General features: G+C 41.7%; 3 protein-coding genes across 15 annotated transcripts in view; 2 read left to right on the top strand and 1 right to left on the bottom strand.

Annotated features, from left to right (window-relative positions):
- GUCY1B1 (guanylate cyclase 1 soluble subunit beta 1) overlaps window positions 1-4342 on the top strand; it is a 48463-nt gene extending 44121 nt beyond the window's left edge. For all 8 annotated transcript variants that reach the window (XM_085860088.1, XM_085860093.1, XM_085860092.1 and 5 more), the window contains 4 exons: window positions 1169-1406; window positions 1499-1639; window positions 1784-1938; window positions 3351-4342. In XM_085860088.1, the coding sequence (XP_085716214.1) occupies window positions 1169-1406; window positions 1499-1639; window positions 1784-1938; window positions 3351-3480 (664 nt within the window). In that variant the 3' untranslated portion in view covers window positions 3481-4342. The remainder of the gene's footprint in view (window positions 1-1168; window positions 1407-1498; window positions 1640-1783; window positions 1939-3350) is intronic.
- Window positions 4343-14543: 10201 nt separating this feature from the next.
- The window catches only part of C1GALT1C1 (C1GALT1 specific chaperone 1), a 37648-nt gene continuing 32896 nt past the window's right edge, over window positions 14544-19295 (bottom strand). For all 5 annotated transcript variants that reach the window (XM_085860406.1, XM_085860407.1, XM_085860405.1 and 2 more), the window contains exon 5: window positions 14544-16286. The gene's annotated coding sequence lies outside the window, so the exon portion shown is untranslated. The remainder of the gene's footprint in view (window positions 16287-19295) is intronic.
- LOC147011140 (protein GVQW3-like) overlaps window positions 16285-19295 on the top strand; it is a 4076-nt gene continuing 1065 nt past the window's right edge. The window contains exons 1-3 of one of the 2 annotated variants that reach the window (XR_015052542.1): window positions 16285-18008; window positions 18732-18971; window positions 19223-19295. The exon at window positions 19223-19295 is cut by the window's right edge and continues 1065 nt beyond it. Coding sequence is in view for 1 of the 2 variants with exons in the window: in XM_085860408.1 (XP_085716534.1) it covers window positions 17646-18008; window positions 18732-18917 (549 nt within the window). In the remaining variant the exon portion in view is untranslated. Of the gene's footprint in view, window positions 18009-18731 lie in introns of both variants that reach the window. The other variant, XM_085860408.1, reaches the window with a different exon arrangement.

The following is a 19295-nucleotide window of genomic DNA, read 5'->3' as shown; positions in this document are numbered from 1 at the left end:
TGATGATCCAGGCAGGAGAGAGAGGGAGCTCAAACACAGCGTCCACCAAGAGAGCGAGCCCGCGCGCTGTCCGCCCCATATAGCGTGGGGCTCCGCCCCTTCGCTCCACCCCCTTTTTGGCTCCGCCTCTCCTCTAGCCCTTTCGAGAAGCTCCTCGAAAAGGGGCATTCCCTCCTCACGGCCGCCTCACACCCCATATCCACCAATCGCCAGCGAGCTCTCGCAGCCTCTCCCGTCAGCCCCGGCGCCACAAAAAAGGCGGGAAAACTCGCGCGCCGTTGTAGGCCTTTCAGGGGGCCTTCGTTTTAAGTCTTCGGACGGTCCAAAATAACGAGCGAACAGAAAAACGGCTATCTCAAAGAGTCGCAGCCCGGTGAATCACACGAATTCCCTTTAAACAACGGTGGGGAACTATCTGCACATAAAATTAGCGTCATAACTGATCTAAGGACCCTTTATGGTGTATTGCGAATTTCCACAGCCGTAACAGTATGCATATATATATATATATATATATATATATATATATATATATATATATATATATATATATATATATATATATATATATATATATATATATATATATATATATATATATATATATATATATATATATATATATATATATATATATATATATATATCTGTTGTACTCCATGATACCATCCTTTTTATCAGAATCATCAAAATGGGTCCCTTCCATTTTTAAACCATAACTTTTTCATGATGGCCAATGTGTGTTCACATTGATATCTCATCTTTTTAATCATTACAACTTTTAATTTTACTTCTCATGTAACAAGCAATGAGGTTTCTGTGTTATGGTGCCTGTTTTGCTTGGCATGATGCTTTGATGTCGAATAATGCAGCAAAATCCGTGTAAGAAGGATTTTGCTGCATTATTTGACATTTTCATTGACTGTATCCCATCATCCTTTGTCCTTGAAGCCAACCGAGACATTTTGTATTTGCTGAACAGTTGATTGTAAAGGTTGTTCCCAAATGATCATTCAAGAGATGCAACCAGTGTCTCTCCTTTTTGAGGATTATGGCTTTCTTAACTTTCATATGCATTAAAACAGAATATTCTTTAATACCTTATTTGCCAAGTAATTTTAAGCTGGTGTTTAGGTTTCTATAATTGACTTCTAAACACTCTTGGCAGCCTCTTGTACTCGATTCTCCCTCCGACGGTCGCCAACGAACTTCGACACAGACGTCCTGTTCCGGCACGTCGTTATCCTGGTGTCACCCTACTTTTCAGTGGCATTGTGAATTTTGATGAGGTGTGTAGGCGCCATGCCACGACTGAGGGAGCGATCACCATTGTGAACCTCCTCAATGCCCTCTATACCCGCTTTGATCGTCTCACAGATGCCCGACGCAATCCACATGTCTACAAGGTCGGCATGAGTACAATGAATCCTTCGCCATTGTCCTTGCTCCTTGAAGAGACGTTCTGTTTGACCCAAATTTTGTTATTTTCTGCCTGCAGGTTGAGACCGTTGGAGATAAGTACATGGTGGTGAGTGGGTTGCCAGAGGAATGCCCCCACCATGCCCGCTCAATCTGCTGCCTCGCCCTTGGCATGATGGACAGTGCACGTCAGATTACTGTTGATGGTGTTCCAGTACAGGTACTTAATTTTATTCCTGTATGACATAATTTTCCATTACCATCTTCCCCATATTTTACTTCATTATGTTGAACCTGCACAGCTCTCTCCCCTTTTATCTGCCTCTACCTATCTGACTCCCTCTGCATGTTATGATTGGCCCAGATCAAAATCGGAGTCCATAGTGGTGAGGCGGTGACAGGTGTCATCGGGCAGCGTCTGCCGCGCTACTGCCTGTTCGGCAATACTGTCAATGTAACAAGTCGCACCGAGTCCACCGGACAAAGCGGGTGCATCAACGTGACACAAGCCACCTACCAGTACGGTGACATTACTACCAATGCAAACTCCACAACTCATATTGATGGCAGGAGTTGTTTTTGTATCCAGTGTTGAGGCTCGTGAAGTAGTTAGTACTGTACATTGAACGGATCAAGACGTAGCAGAACAAAAGGAACAGTAGAAAGAGTCTAGACTCTAGTGGAAACATGCCAACAGCAGGATTGAGAGACAAAATAGAGGGAGACTTGGAGAAATAAGAGATGTGGGAAAGAATGAGGGCTGGGGGAGGACACAGGGTGAACAAGATGGATGCAGCTGCGAACTCTCAATCACAGAAGTGGAAGGAGGAACTGGAAACTTGGAAAGAGGTGGGCTTGAGAGGGTTAATGGGGGTAGAAAAAAATAATGGTTATGGTTGGGGGATGATCTGAAATGGGGGTGAAAAGCTGTCTTAAGTTAAAATAATTGACCTATTCAGAAGAACAGCATTCCTTTTTAGTTTTATTTAGTCATCACTTATAGGAAGTTGAGCTGGCAGAATAGCATAGAGGTAACACAAGTGCATTTGAATTGTCCAGTCTGAATTTAATTTCTGACCCAACTATAAACGGACTCAACTCTATTATAAACTGGCTTATAATGGGCATCCATCAGATTGTATATTAAACCAGGGTTCCATCTATCAGCATCTTCTAGTGCATGTAAAAGACCCCACTGTCTTTTGCAAAGAGTATGTTATTGTGTGCAGACACCCTGGCCAAATTCCAAATTCTTGCCCACATCGGTTCCACTAAGTCAGGCCTTGGCAATCGATTATTTAAAGACTTGGGCCACAAAAGTTCCACATCCAACCCCACAAGGGAGGAATAATTGGAGCTGTTAAAGTATTATAATACGTTTTACCTCCGCCGCCAAAGATGGAATGGAGGTTGTGTTTTCACTCCTGTTTGTCTCTGTCTGTTTATTTGTCTCTGGACAGGATATGTCAAAAAGTTATGGACTTATTTGGATGAAACTTCATGGACAAGTTGGTTGTGTGACAAGGATGAATTGATTCGATTTTGGTGAAGATCTAGATCCGGATACTGGAATTTGAAAGTGATTCTTCACCATTGAGTGATTGGACCAAAAACGATATATAGCACGGTTTCTCAAAAAGTTATGGATGGATTCAGACGAAACTTGGTGGATGAGTTGGTTAGGTGACAAGAACAAGCTGATTCAATTTTGATTCAGGTCTGGATGCAGATCCAGCCTATCAGTGGGTTACAAAATGCGTAAACTGATCATCCTGGTGGAGGTAGTGCTCTACCGAGTGCCGTTCTCGTTTTTATATGATGTGCTTTGTGTTTACGCCAACTCCTTTTCTCTCTTCAGCTCTTCCCAACACAATACAGCCAAAGCTTTTCAGCAATTTCTGCTCAAGAAAATGTTTGTTTCCCCATTGCAGGTGCTTGGAGACTGCAGAGAACCACAACCCAGACTTTGAGCTGACATTCCATGGTCCAGTCTCAATGAAAGGATGCGAGGGTCCCATGCCCATCTGGCTGCTTTCTCGTGCAGTAGTAAATTATTGTTAAGGTAGAGCTGGAGACGTCCATAAAGTTTTGTGACCATTTCATCAGCTTACGCTTGCCTACCACCTCATATTTTCAATTTTTCATATTTCTCATATATGTGTGTGTGTATATATATATATATATATATATATATATATATATATATATATATATATATATATATATATATATATATATATATATATATTCCCTCATATATTCACCTCATACTTCCCTCCCACCTCATATACTACATGGATAGGGTGGATGCTTTAAGGAAATGGTTGAAATTTAATGTCTGCAATCTATGGTTATATCTTTGAATCCAACCAAGATCAGTTCTACCATCTATCAAACCAGTTGCTTTTGGAGCAAAATAACCATATCATCTCATTGGTTACTTTTAATGCATATTCTTGCTGTGAATTCATCATGACAGTTTTCATCAAAATGCATCATTTCATCAAAATGCATATTAGTGCTGCGAAAACCATTTCCCATATTTGGCGTGCTTGTTAAACCATGCTGCAGAGCCCAATGAAGTGATTGTATATAACACCCCGAACATATTCCAAGATGGAGGGTGAGGACGTGGCATTTCATTGAAATGAGAAAGAGAATATGGAAAAGATGAGTGAGAAAAAGGAAAAATTGGGAGGAGAGAAGAGGAAGGAAGGCAGATGTATAGGTGATTAGGGTGAGGGTGGTGGTGCAATTTTGTTTGCAAACCAAAAAGGTAGATGGTTCCTTAACCGTGGTCTATCGTGTCAGGCCATTCACAAAGTCTAGTTGTCTGACTGGATAGTGTATAAGTGTTGCATTTACCATTGAGCTATGTACCCTGGGTTCAATACCCACTCAACAATAAACAGTTCGATTGGTGTTTCATAGTCAGGGCGTTGCATCACAAAGTGTTCCATCCCCCTGATAGACGATAAACTGTGTGTCATGTCTGCTAGCATTAGCTGCTGGATGTTCAAGATCTCATGGTGTCCTTTGCTAAGAGTCGGCGAACTATCACTGACACGCCAAACAAATTCCAAATTCTTACCACCTTCTATCGAACGTTGGTCCTGGTAAGCCCATTTGTGAAAGTTTTTGAGTAAAACCTTTCACCAGCCAACCCCACAAGGATTTGGGAATAATTGGGGCCATTAAATAATTTGTAGTAATTGTCTCAAAGTTCTCCTGGAAACCAAAATAATCTGACAATTAGAGAGTCACCAGACCTGAAAAAGCACTCCAATTGTTTTTCACGATTTGGGAGTGGCATTCATCATTACCTCTAACACCGAAGATGAAGGAGGTTATGTTTTCACCCCTTTCTGTCTGTTTGTTACTTGTAAAATCGAAGATTTTTCACATATATTAGTTCGTCGATTTTGTTATTCTATCTGTCTGTCTGTCACCTACAGGTCACCAGTGTGACCACTCCTTGGCTTTTTTCACAAGATCTTGGCTATTCGTTGTTCACCTTGGCGTTTGGTTTTCTATAGGTTTTCTTGGTGTATAGGTTTTCTATTATCATCGCTTTTCCGAAACCTTGTGAATTCTTAGCTTTTTTCATTGGCTCACCTTGGCATTTATGAAAATGAGGAGTGGTCACACTGCAGGTCACAATTTAAAACCGATCTTCACGAAACTTCACCACATGGTAGAGTTTGTCAAAAGGAAGAAGCCTATTGTTTTTGAGGTCAAAAGGTCAACATAGGCTGAATTTATAAAATTGACAATTTTCATCTGATTGACTTAAAAATTGAAGAGGATTTATATTTCAGGTCACTGAATTCAACTTGGCAATTATTTTTGAGGTCAATATCTACCAAAAGGTCAACATAGGCCCAAGGTCAACAACTAAGGTTCTAAATCCTTACTTTTCTAAAATCTAAAATATAAATCTAAAAATCTAAAAATCTAAAAATATAAAATCTAAAAAAATAAAAGGATTTCTAAAATCCTTACTTTTCATCTGACTGACTAGAAATATGAAGAGGATTTTCACATCAGGTCACTGAATTCAATGAGCCAATTTTTTTTAAGGTCCACATTGGCCAAAAGGTCAACATAGGCCGAATTTATAAAAGTCATTTTTGATCTGATTCACTTGAAATTTGAAGAGGATTTACATATTTGGTCATTGAATTCAAGCACCAATTATTTTTTTTAGGTCAAATTTGTTTTATGGATTTTGCAAGTATCGTGCTCTGCACGACATCTTCCTGTTACTTGCAAAATCGAAGATTTTTCAAGTATATTGGTCAGTCGATTTTGTTATTCTGTCTGTCTGTCAATCGCTTACAAGTCGATTCGAAACCGATCGCCATGAAACTATCAAGTTGTAGAGGTAGTCGAAACTGAGAAGCCCATTGATTTTGAGGTCATAGGTCAAATGTCAGTCATTTTTCATCCAATTGACTTGAAATTTGAAAAGGATTTATATTTCAGGTCACTGAATTCAACCACCAATTATTTTGGAGGATCATATCGGCCAAAAGGTCAACATAGGCTGAATTTCTAAGATTGTCAATTTTAATCTGATTCACTTGAAATTTGAAGAGTTGCATATTTGGTCATTGAATTCAACCACCAATTATTTTTGAGTTCAGATTTGTTTCATGGATTTTGCAAGTATCGTGCTCTGTACGACGTCTTCTTCTTGTATATACATACATACATAATTGAAGGTGCCAAGAGAAAACTCAAAATGTTACCATCAATCACTTAACTTCATTTTACCAACGTTTGTGTTGCATAAATACAACTTCAACGAAATTTAATTGACTGAGAAAAATGTTGTTTTTTTTTTTGGAGGAATTGCAGTGAATGCTGGAGGATAACTATCAACTGGTTTGGCAATAAGTCCTGGAAAGTCAGTAGCTGTTCAACTTATCCACAAATGGTCAATACAGATGGGTAGAACCATTGGTGGTATGCAGATTGTTCGACAAATTGCTGTGAGGCAGGATGCAAGTGCTTTATTGGAAACAAAAGGACAAAAAGGCGGTCAATGTGAAAATAACATTCAAATATATTTGTCTTTCGAGGCAAATTCAAACACATTGCAGTCTGATTTGAGAGTTTTTTGATTGGATATTGAAATGAATATCGCACATGAAGGAAAGAGTGTATATAAAAGCACATTATTCCAAAATAAGCTTTTTATCTTGCTGTTCAATAAAATTAACCTCCACCAAAATTCAAATATCACAACCCAATCTGGTCAAAATATCCTGAGAATAAAGTTGCAGGTTTAATATTCAAGTTGAAAACCTGTTTTGATTATTTTTACAAATCCGTGTACAGGATGTGTGTAGATATGTTTTTGTGCAGCACGAGGTGCAAAGCTCCGCTCCACAGCAACTGAGTCCAAGCTAACCAATAGTGTGAAAAGAGGCTACAACATTCAAAACACAAACATAATACAAAGAACCCATTTCTATATCCCCCACCAACTTCGTTGGTTGGCGGGGGATAATAACAATAATTAAAAAGGTACAGCAAATGCACAAATCTATTTCCTTATGAAGGTACAATTCCTGATTATATATATATATATATATATATATATATATATATATATATATATATATATATATATATAATGTCAAGGCTCGTATACGAGCTAACACACAGAACGTATAACATGGGGTTAAGGAGACAAGAGGGATGGGAGTGCGAAGGACAAAACAGTGGGGATCAGAAACATTAGGAGATCTGTGGAAGGGGGAGGGATGGGGTGGGGAACACAGGGAATACAAGATGGACATTACAGGGACTTTCAGGAAGGAAAGCAGGAAATTTGAAGGAGGTGGGTTTGGGGTGGATGAATGGGGGTAGAAAAGATCATGGGTTTAGATAGGGGGAGATAAGAGATGGTGTTGAACAGCTGTTTTGAAGACCTGGAGGGAAAGGAAGGATTGAAGAGCGTGTGGAAGTTTGTTCCAAAGGTGGGGAAAAAGAGGAATGAAAGAATGAAGGTGAGCAGTGATTATTGATTTTGGTAGTTTAACCAGAAGGGGGTTGCTGATGGACCTTGAGCACCCTGCGGAAATATGGGTGGGACAGATAGCAGACAGAGTGGGGGGTGGGGGTCAGAGAGGAGATGGTCAAAGACAGAAAGACCACCGACCTGCCTGCAGTGAGAGAGTGAGAGGCCCAACGACAACCTCATCGAAGGAGATACTAATGATCTTAAAAGCCTTGGTTTCCACAGCATGACCCTGAGAAAGGTGAAACGTGGGAGCAGCAGCCCAGAGGGGAGGGCAGTCAGTACTACATCAGGCTGTGGACAAATTTTTGTACATGGTCAGGAGCTCAGGTGTGCCAAGGAAGGAATTTGCACGGCGGAGGATGCCATTAAGTGACTGGCTTTGGAGGCCAGCTTGGAGATTTGGCTTTCCCAGGAAAGATCATGGCAGATAGTGAGGCCCAAAAGTTTTAATGAAATGACTTCTTCAAGAGGATTGTTGAGAAAGTAGATGGGTCGGGGGTGGGGGGGGGGGTCCAGATGGTCGGAGAGACATAGTGAGTGTGATTTTATCCAGGTCGGCATGGAGTGAAGAGGCTGCTGCTTGCCGATCTGAGGGATGACAGATGGTACGGCAGAGGTTGGAGTCATCGGCAAAGAGACAAAGGATTTTCCAGAGTTGGAGAGATCATTGATGAAAAAAGCACAGCACTCAGAACACTGCCTTGAGAAACTCCAGCCTGGACAGGAAGAGGAGATGAGAGAATTCCATTGAGGGCCACACATTGACTGCGACAGGAGAGGAAGTCTGCGAGCCAAGAGTAGAGATTGCCTTGTATACCATAGGAAGAGTTTGGTGAGCACGGTGGGGTGCACGCGATAGGTTGAGGGAAAGCACGCGATATGTCGAGGAAGATGGCTCTGACCATTGTCTGGCATTGAGGACCTCCATCCATTGTTGAGAAAGCAGGAGCAGCAAATCCAGGGTGGAGTGACCTGATATGAATCCAAATTGATATCCAGAGATCAGGCCATTGGAGAAGAGGAAGGATTTAATGTTGGAAGAGATGATGGATTCCATAACCTTGCTGATTGGTCTGTAGTTGCAAGGATCTGTTTTGTACCTTTTTATCCAGAGCGGTAATGTCAGCTGATTTCCAAGCAGATGGCAGATGACCTTGAGCAAATGAGAGGGTGAATAGAACAGAGAGAGGGTGAGCAAGAGCAGTAGAGCAGGTTTTTAGGACACGTGGGCTGATGCTGTCTGGACTGGTTGCAGAATCAGAGTTGAGGTTTGACAGCAAGCTCTCCACCTTGTCAGGAGAAAAGGGAACATAGTCCAGGAACAGCTGGGTGTGACTGGGTAAGGTGGGCACAGAAAGCCATGGGTTTGGGGCACAAGATTTAAAAGCAAACACAGAGTTTTTAGGCATTCAGCCTTTTCATGTGCAGTGTCAGCTGTGTGGCCATTTGAGGTAAGGGAGAGGATGGAGGGGGAACATACACCAGAAACAGACTTAATTAGATGCCACCAGCATTTTGAGGGGGGGGAGACAGGTTTGAGAGTTCAGACTTGAGATATAATAAGAAAGATGTTGTTTCCTGGCTCTCTTCAGGGTAGATACACACTTGTTCCATCTTTGTGGAAGGAACTGATATTTCCCTCAGTTGGGTTTGCTTTGCATGAGGCAAAGGCACGTTATTTCAGGACGACTGCCTCACCACAAGCTTCAATGTACCATTGGCAGGAGGAAGTGTAGGACAACTGAAGATGACAGGGGATAAATCTGTGCATGAGAGAGAGCAAATTTCTTTGAAAGAATTCCCAGGATGGGTTGATGTTGGAGAAAGTAGAGATGGGAGACCAGTCAAGAAATTTGATGGTTGCTTGAAGACCTTGCCAGTTGGCCGGAGTGAAATGCCAGACTCGACGGCATTGAGGTGGTTCTCTAATAACAGCGAGAGAGATGTCCACTTTGACAAGCATGTGGTCAGATGAACTGATTGCAGCAGAAGAAGAACAGCAGACGCTTTCTGAGATATTGGTCAAAATCAGATCCAGAAGAGATGGAGTACTGTTGATTTAGATCCTGGTGGGGAAGTTGACATTGTGTCAGTCCCAATGAGTCACAGAAGTCTTTTGCTGAAGAGACATGGCAGGTGAGGGAGGTACCCACACCGATCCAATTGGCATGATGGCAATTGAAGTCACCACATACGAGGAAGAGAGTTGGGATGAGAGGATAAAAGTTGGTCCATGTTTTTGGCGAGCTAGGTGTAAATGGAGTCATCACTGTTTGGTGGACGGTACAACACACACATAAACACGAGGTGGGAGTGGAGTGGAATCCATAGCCAGGGGTGTGGGGGGAGTGGGGGCAGTGCATGGCGAGTGAGGAAAAGAGCTTTTGATGAAGAGAGCAACTCCTCTACCAGGACGAGGCTCAGGTCTGTCAAACTGAAGGAGGGAGTTACCAGGGAGAGATACGAGGGAGTAACGTTTTTGTTGAAGATCTGTCCATGCAGGTTGCCACTAACAAACCAGACGTAATCTGTCAGGTTTGAGCGAAGGCCCCAGATGTTTGAGGTCCACACTGTTAAGGAAGACTGAGGGGAGGAGGCTTTGGGTGCAGGGGAGGGTAGGGCGAGGGAGGGAGGAGGAGGAAGGGAGAGATGTTGACAGTGTGTGGGGGATTACCGAAGAGGTATGGGAGAGGGCCGGATGAGGAGGAGAAAAGGCTTGGTGGGGAGTAATAAGAGAGTGGGCAGAGGGAAGTTGAAGATTAGAGGAGGTGGAGGGATGAGATGGAAGAGAGAGGACAGGGGAAGAAGGCAGCTTTGTGGATATGAGGCGGAGCAACTTTGAGAAGGGGGAGGGGGGGTGAGGGGAGAGATGAGGGAGAATGGTGAGGGGGGTAGTTTTTGAGAAAGGTGAGAGGGAAGCTTGGAGGGGGAAGAATGTGAAGGTTGCCGTGCGAGGGAGGGGAGATGATGAGAGCAGGCATAGCCAAGTGGCAGGAGGGTGATGGGAGAGGTGGGGAGAGGGGAAGGATGAGACTTGGTCATGGTATGGTGAAGAAGGGAGCAGGCAGGGGGAGGTAGACCCTGATGGGCCCTGATGAGATGATACAAAGGTCAAATCTTCAGCTTTAATTTCGTAATACCTGGTGTATGACAAAGAACAGGGTTTGGAGGATGGAAGCAAAGGAATGAAGCAACTGACAATATCGACAAAAAAAAAAAAAATCACTCAGAGCGACACTTGGAAAAACAACACAAAGTAGAATGGCACTCGGTAGAGCGCATACCTCTTCTCAGTTGAACATTTCACATTTTGTATCCCACTGATGGGTTGGATCCCAACCAAAATCTAATCCGCTTGTTCTTGTCACCTTACCAACTCGTCCATCTTGTTTTGTCATAACTCGTCCACAACTCTTTGAGATATATATATATATATATATATATATATATATATATATATATATATATATATATATATATACATGATACCCGTGCACATGCATGGGATAGCAGTACAACATAGTTGGTAGCAGACGACAGACCGTACACGGGGAATGACAAAAATACGCATTGTGCAAAATGCAAGTGGTACTATGGAATGCCAAGACTTCCCAAACATTGTCGGCATGTCCGCTAAGTGCCACAGCAATTTCATTGGGATCGTGTGACAGCGAGCCGAGTTTTTAGTGTGCAAGCTTGGTATTATAATGGATATATATATATATATATATATATATATATATATATATATATATATATATATATATATATATATATATATATATATATATATATATATATATATCTTCTTTCGGCTGCTCTCGTTAGGGGTCGCCACAGTGGATCATCCGTTATGATCCGCATAGTGATTTGGCACAGGTTTTACGCCGGATGCCCTTCCTGACGCAACCCTGGTCGCCTCTTACGACACAGGGATAATATATATATATATATATATATATATATATATATATATATATATATATATATATATATATATATATATATATATATATATATATATATATATATATATATATATATATATATATATATATATATATATATATAGTGGGGAGAACAAGTATTTGATACACTACCGATTTTGCAGGTTTTCCCACTTACAAAGCACGTAGAGGTCTTTAATTTTTTTTTATCAGAGGTACACTTCAGCTGTGAAAGATGGAATCTAAAATAAAAATCTTGAAAATCACATTGTATGATTTTTCAATAATTAATTTGCATTTTATTGCATGAAATAAGTATTTGATACATCAGAAAAACTGAATTTAATATTTCGTACAGAGATCAGACCTTTCCTATAGTTCTTAACCAGGTTTGCACAGACTGCAGCAGGGATTTTGACCCACTCCTCCATACAGATCTTCTCCAGATCCTTCACGTTTCGGGGCTGTCGCTGGGCAACACAGACTTTCAGCTCCCTCCAAAGATTTTCCATTGGGTTCAGGTCTGGAGACTGGCTCGGCCACTCCAGGACCTTGAGATGCTTCTTCCGGAGCCACTTCTTAGTTGCCCTGGCTGTGTGTTTCGGGTCATTGTCATGCTGGAAGACCCAGCCACGCCCCATCTTCAATGCTCTTCTTGAGGGAAGGAGGTTGTTGGCCAAGATCTCGTGATACATGGCCCCATCCATCCTCCCCTCAATTCGGTGCAGTCGTCCTGTCCCCTTGGCAGAAAAGCATCCCCAAAGAATGATGTTTCCACCTCCATGCTTCACGGTTGGGATGGTGTTCTTGGGGTTGTACTCATCCTTCTTCTTCCTCCAAACACGGCGAGTGGAGTTCAAACCAAAAAGCTCTATTTTCGTCTCATCAAACCACATGACCTTCTCCCATTCCTCCTCTGGATCATCCAGATGGTCATTGGCAAACTTCAGACGGGCCTGGACATGCGCTGGCTTGAGCAGAGGGACCTTGCGTGCGCTGCAGGATTTTAATCCATGACGGAGTAGTGTGCTACTGATGGTTTATTTTGATTCTGTGGTCCCAGCTCTCTTCAGGTCATTGACCTGGTCCTGCCGTGTAGTTCTGGGCTGATCCCTCACCTTTCTCATGATCATTGAGGCTCCACGAGGTGACATCTTGCATGGAGCCCCAGACCGAGGGAGATTGACTGTTATCTTGAACTTCTTTCATTTTCGAATAATTGCGCCAACAGTTGTTGCCTTCTCACCAAGCTGCTTGCCTTTTGTCCTGTCACCCATCCCAGCCTTGTGCAAGTCTACAATTTTGTCCCTGATGTCCTTCGACAGCTCTCTGGTCTTGCCCATTCTGGAGAGGTTGGAGTCTGATTGATTGAATGTGGACAGCTGTCTTTTATGCAGATAACGAGTTCAAACAGGTGCAGTTAATACAGGTATAATTCAAACAGGTGCAGTTAATACAGGTAATGAGTGGAGAATGGGAGGGTTTTTAAAGGCAAAACTAACAGGTCTCTGAGAGCAGGAATTCTTCCTGGTTGATAGGTGATCAAATACTTATTTCAGGCAATAAAATGCAAATTAATTATTTTAAAATCATATAATGCAATTTTGAGGATTTTTGTTTTGGATTCCGTCTTTCACAGTTGAAGTGAACCGATGATAAAAATTACAAACCTCTACGTGCTTTGTAAGTGGGAAAACCTGCAAAATCCGCAGTGTATCAAATACTTGTTCTCCCCACTGTGTGTGTGTGTGTGTGTGTGTGTGTGTGTGTGTGTGTGTGTGTGTGTGTGTGTGTGTGTGTGTGTGTGTGTGTGTGTGTGTGTGTGTGTGTGTGTGTGTGTGTGTGTGTGTGTGTGTGTGTGGTTTTTGGCCCTATCAATTTTAGAAATCTGGCCTAAATTGACCTTTTGGCTGATATTGACCTCAACAATAATAGGTGGTTGAATTCAGTGACCTGATATGTAAATTCTCTTCAAATTTCAAGTGAATCAGATGAAAATTGAGGATCTTAGAAATTTGGTCTATGTTGACCTTTTGGCTGACGGTGACCTTTTGGCCTTTTGTGACCTCAAATATAATAGGTGGTTGAATTCAATGACCTGATATGCAAATGCTCTTCAAATTTCAAGTTAATTGGATAAAATTGAGGATTCTAGAAATTTGTCGCATGTTGCCCTTTTGGACTAAGGTGACTTCAAAACTAATAGGTGGTTGAATTCAACGACCTGATCTGCAAATGCTCTTCAATTGTCGTCAATCGGATGAAAATTGAGGATTTTAGAAAATGTATAACAAGTGATAAAGTGCCATGCCTGGTGTTGGCTTAATAGTTAGGGTGGTGGGCTTGGAATCCTCAGATCCAAAGTTAAAATCCCACTTGGCTGTTGAATTAATACCAGGTGGGGTTGACTGCCTGTCGTCCTTCCGAGGTCAGCAAAAGTGAGTGCCAGCATGCTGGGATACTGTGTCGGAGTGGCGATCCATCCAGGATTTTGCCCAATAGCCAAGGCGACTGCTTCGGTAGCACCAATGCTCTGCACATCATATGGTCTCAATGGATGGATGGATAAAGTGATGGTTCTTCTTCATACAGATACACCACTGGGTGTATTTTCAGCCTCTGATGCAAGTACATTGAAGAGCCCCCTGCCCCCATCACCCACCCACCCACAAGTCTTCTCCCATACATGTAACTAAAACACACACACTATCTTAACAACCCAATTATTTATCACCACCAACTTCCTTGTGGCGTCAGCCAGGGAAAGTTTTTGGCCCAAGTCTTCCACAAATCAGCTGGTTCTCACTATTGAGCTGTCGAATCTGTTTTTTATTCCCAGTCCGACTAACCTATCGGATTGGTGCTTTGCAAGCAGGGTGTTGCATCACAAAGTGCACCAACCTTTGGATGGATATTAAGCAAGGGTCACATCTGCGAGGAATAGTTCGTGAACATTAAAGATCTCATTGTCCTTTGTGAAGAGTTGGCGAGTTCTCGCCGGCAAAATCAGCTCCAGTCAAACGTCAGCCCCGGCCAGCCAGTTCATGAAGGATTGGGCAGAGGCCCAACTCCCTCCTGGGGCCACCCCCGAAACTGAGATTACATGGGGTCATTATAGTAGTAACAAAAAACACATACACACAATCAGCATTCCTGGAATTTGGAGATTTTAGTTTTTATTTGAGATCTTCACGTTCAAAGATTCACTCAATTATAAAATAATTTCAGCATAGTTCTAAACTCCAACGGTACTTGATAGAGCACATACTTCCCCCAAGCTGAACAGATGAAATTTTGTATCCCACTAATAGGCCAGATCTGGATCCGGACCTGAAGCAAAATAAAATTGGCTTGCTCTCATTACATAACTAACTCATCCACCTAGTTTGTCATAACTCGTCCAGAACATTTTGAAATATCATGCTATATATATATATATATATATATATATATTTTTTTTTTCCCCCATCTCTCAATGGTAAAGATTCACTGAAAAGGTTTTTTTTAAATTCTCATGTCTGGATCTGGATCTTCACCAAAATTGAATCAATTCATCGTCACACACCCAATATGTCCAAGTTTCCTCTGAGTCTGTCCAGAACTTTTTGAGATATCCTGCTTTATGTTGTTTTTGGCACAATCTCTCATTGGTGAAGGAGGAGGAGATTTGGACCATATTCTGTGCAGAGTGTTGATGCTGCTTAAGCAGTCTCCTAGGCTATTGGGCACAATCCTGGATGGGCCGCCACTCTGACAGTATACCAGCATGCTGGCACTCATTTTGCTGACCTCAGAAGGATGATAGGCTGAGTTAACCCCACCTGGTATTAATTCAACAGCTGAGCGGGATTTGAACTCAGGACCCGAGGAGCCAAAGCCCACCACCCTCACCATTAAGTCAACCACAGGCATATTGGTGAAGAATCATTTAAAAATTCAAGTATCTGGATCTTCACCAAAATCTAATCATTTTGGTCCTGTCACACACCCAACCCCTCCACCAAATTTCATCCGAATGCGTCCACAACTTTGAGATATCCTGTTCAAAGACAGACAAGGGTGAAAACATAACCTCCATCTTCCTTTGGTGGCAGAGGTAAATATTGCCTCCTTTCTTTAGAATTACCTCACCACATTGCAACTCCGTCATTACTTATCATACAACCCATCTGAGCATAGCAAAATGATTTTGTATTGCTTGAATGGATGGAGAGAGATGTATACATTGATGTGTGAGCATCATTAAAAAAAGAAGAAGAATAATCAGTCTTCCACCAAAATAAAACATCAAATTACCTGAAACTGCAATTAGTCAAATGATTCCCAAACCCCAAATAGCTTGCAAACGATTGTGACAAAAGTTGGAACAGTAGAATTATTTTAAAATAATACACGATACTCGATGTTTTAATAAAACCAAAGCAGTTTTCACTTTCCACAGTGAAAATAAATAAATGAATGCAGAAATCTCAAGCTCATCAGTTAAACATCTCTCGAGCTGGCAAGATAGCTCAGAGGTAGTGAACCTACCTTTCAGTTGTTTAATCTGGGTCTAATACCCCAAATAAGAGTATCAGACTACATATGTCAATCTGCAGATGAGCAAGTATGATGGTACCATTTTTTTCCAAAAGGACATAAAGCTCGCCATCCCTTTCTGCTGGAAGATTGAAATACAGCACTGTGATGCATGTCATTAAGGTCATGGCTTACTCTTCTGATAGCTACATCCAACTTGGGGAACGCCTTTTGCTTTACGGTGTAGCTATGGCCATAAAGCAAAAGGCATTCCCCAAGTTGTGGCAATCAATTAAATGACATTACGAATGTTCTCTTTGTGGCGTCGTATTGAATAAAGGGTAGACAAACGTCCATCAGGGAACCAACATCTGAGGAGGGTTAGGGAGGTAAAGAGATAAACAAAATTAACAACATGCAATGAAGAACTGCCAAATAATACATAAATAAAGGCAAATACAATCAGACACACAAATCCCTTCTCGTTGTCTTGCATTTTAGGTTGTTGGCTGTCTTTTCTCTCTCCCATATGATCAGTTACAATATCTGTACATCGCTACCAAGTTTCAAACAGGATACTGAAATTCACCACACATCACGTTTCATCTTGCATTTGCCTCCTTCAGGCTTTATTTGGACTCCATTGCTGCTTTTACTTTCAAAAATCTAAGTTTAACATTTAAATAATTTGCCAGCACTCCTGATTCTGGGTGGTAGTACCCTTCTCAGCCCACCTTCAGTGGGCAATGTGCTGTGGCACATTCTTGTAAAAGCACTTTTTAATTTTTGAAAGAATTTTTATTGATCACAACATATCACATCCAAATCGTAATTTTGAGAAGGTACCATTACACGATGAAGACGAGACACTTGGAAGAGCGGATACCTCCACCAGGCTGAACAGTTTATGTTTTGTATCAAACAGATCAGCCGGAACTGGATCCAGACTGAACCAATATCTCATCGGCTTGTTCTTGTCACCTACCCAACTCATTCACCAAGTTTTGTCCAAATCCGTCCACAACTTTTTGTGATATCGTGCTATAGTGTCTATCCTTTTTCTCCCTGTCACTCAATGGTGAAGAATCACTTAAAGAATGCTAATATCCAGATCGTCACCAAAATCTAATCATTTTGGCCTTATCAAACGTACAACCTCCAAAATCACAACACAACCACCAAATCTCATCCAAATCCATCCACAACTTTTTGAGATATCCTCTTCACAGATTTACAAACAGACAGACGGGGGTGAAAAACATAACCGCCACCCCCCTTTGGTGGTGGAGATAAAGGAAAAGGAAGACGATTTTTAAGACTGGCTACCACAAGGGGGCACTAACAACTAAGTTGTTGAGGAACTCTAGGAAGGGTTCAAAACAGCATAGCACTTACCTTGTGGAAGTCTTCTTGGGTTGCTTCATGCAGCTACTTTGGCGAGAGGAGTGTGGGAGGGGGTCAATTATTTATCTATATAATCCGAGCCACCTGGGTTTAGTTGATGAGGTGAGAGCTGAATGGCTATTCCCTCCATTCACAGGTAAGAGATGTAGGTGGGTCTTTATATACGAGGTCCGTATAAAAAGTAACGGGACTGAGCCTGCTGTGTGCTCCACTCACACAACTTGAATGAACGGGTTGCATCAGTCTTTCGAAACATTCCAGCAATATATATGGTTGGTGATAGTTGACTGCGCTCGTGTGATTTTTTTTTACAGGTCGTGCTTTACATGTCTAGTCTGAGTCGTCGCGCTATGAGTCGTGAGCAGAGAGCCAATCTGAAGTTTCTTGCCAAGCTTGGCAAAACGCCTTCTGAATCCTTCACAATTCTGCAGCAAGTCTATGGGGAAGAAACGATGTCACATATACGTGCATTTGAATGGCACAAGAGGTTGAAAGAGGGACGGGAGGAGGTTGAAGACTATCCACGGTCTGGAAGACCTTCAACGAGCAGAACAGCGGACAACATCGAGCGTGTGAAGCAGATGGCGTGCGCAGATCGTCGACTCGCGCTGCGGATGATTGCCGAGGAACTTTCCATCAACAAGGACACTGTCTGGAGCATCATCACTGAAAATCTCGAAATGCACAAGGTGCACAAAGATGGTCCCCAAGCTGTTGTCCGAGGACCAGAAACAGCAGAGAGTCACTTTCACTTCACCCAAGGACATTTAGTTGGCATGTACAAATCCACATATATTTTGGCTCAACATTATTAGCATAACAATAGAAATGTTAAGATTTCTGTTTTTATGCCTGTCCAAAATTATTCATACCCCATACCAAGTCTCAGAATTGAGGCCAATGTTTGTGATAATGCACATGCTTTTGATATTCCTAAGATTCTTTTGATATTCATAAGAGATACATATATATATATATATATATATATATATATATATATATATATATATATATATATATATATATATATATATATATATATATATATATATATATATATATATATATATATATATATATATATATAGTTGAGCCCAAAATTATCCATACCCTTACCAAATTTGGAGTATTTTGAATTGTGTTATTTGAGGAATGAGTTTCTTCTGGCTTAAGTTACATAATAATGTGACAAACAGCTGAAAGAATCACTGCAAGATACATTTCAAGAAATACATTGTTTCGGGGGTATTTTATTGATAGATTTACAAAAAAATGTCATGTCCAGAATTATTCATACCCTTGCTTAGATCACTTCAGTCACATTCAGTAATCAATGGAAAAGCCTCTGTTTGTGATTACAGCCTCCAAAAGGTTCTTATACTTGCTCACAAGGTTTTTGCATGTCTCTGCAGGGATTTTGGCCCACTTTTCATGGCCTCCTTCACGAAGATCTCCAGGTCTTTGAGGTTGGAAGGCTTCCTTACAATCACTCCGGTCTTGAGCTCCCTCCACAGATTCTCGATTGGGTTGAGGTCCAGACTTTGGCTTGGCCACTCGAGAACGTCTACATCATTATCGCGGAACCATTTCTTAACTGACTTGGCGGTGTGTTTTGGATCGTTGTCCTGCTGATACGTCCAACGCTCCCCGAGGTAAAGTTTCTCTGCAGACTGTTTGATGGTTTCCTCAAGGATCTTGATGTACTCCTCATTTTCATGATGCCATCCATTTGACAAGATTGCCAGGCCCACTGGCTGAGAAACATCCCCAAAGCATTATGCTCCCGCCTCCATGCTTGAAGGTCGGGACTGTGTTCTTAGGGTTGTATGCTTCACCTTTCTTTCGCCAAACGAAAGCAACATCTCTGCCCGAAAAGCTCCATTTTTGTCTCATCCGACCACAGAACTGAGGACCAAAAGCTTGGATCTTTGTCCAAGTGAGCTTTTGCAAAGGCTAGACGAGCCTTTCTGTGCCTG

The sequence above is a fragment of the Eptatretus burgeri genome, chromosome 16 (genome assembly GCF_056783735.1).
Source record: "Eptatretus burgeri isolate ZD-2024b chromosome 16, Ebu_testis_v1, whole genome shotgun sequence".
NCBI classification, from domain to species: Eukaryota; Metazoa; Chordata; class Myxini; order Myxiniformes; family Myxinidae; genus Eptatretus; species Eptatretus burgeri.
The sequence above is the reverse complement of the archived record's forward strand: the minus strand, read 5'-3'. Positions and strand labels throughout refer to the sequence as shown.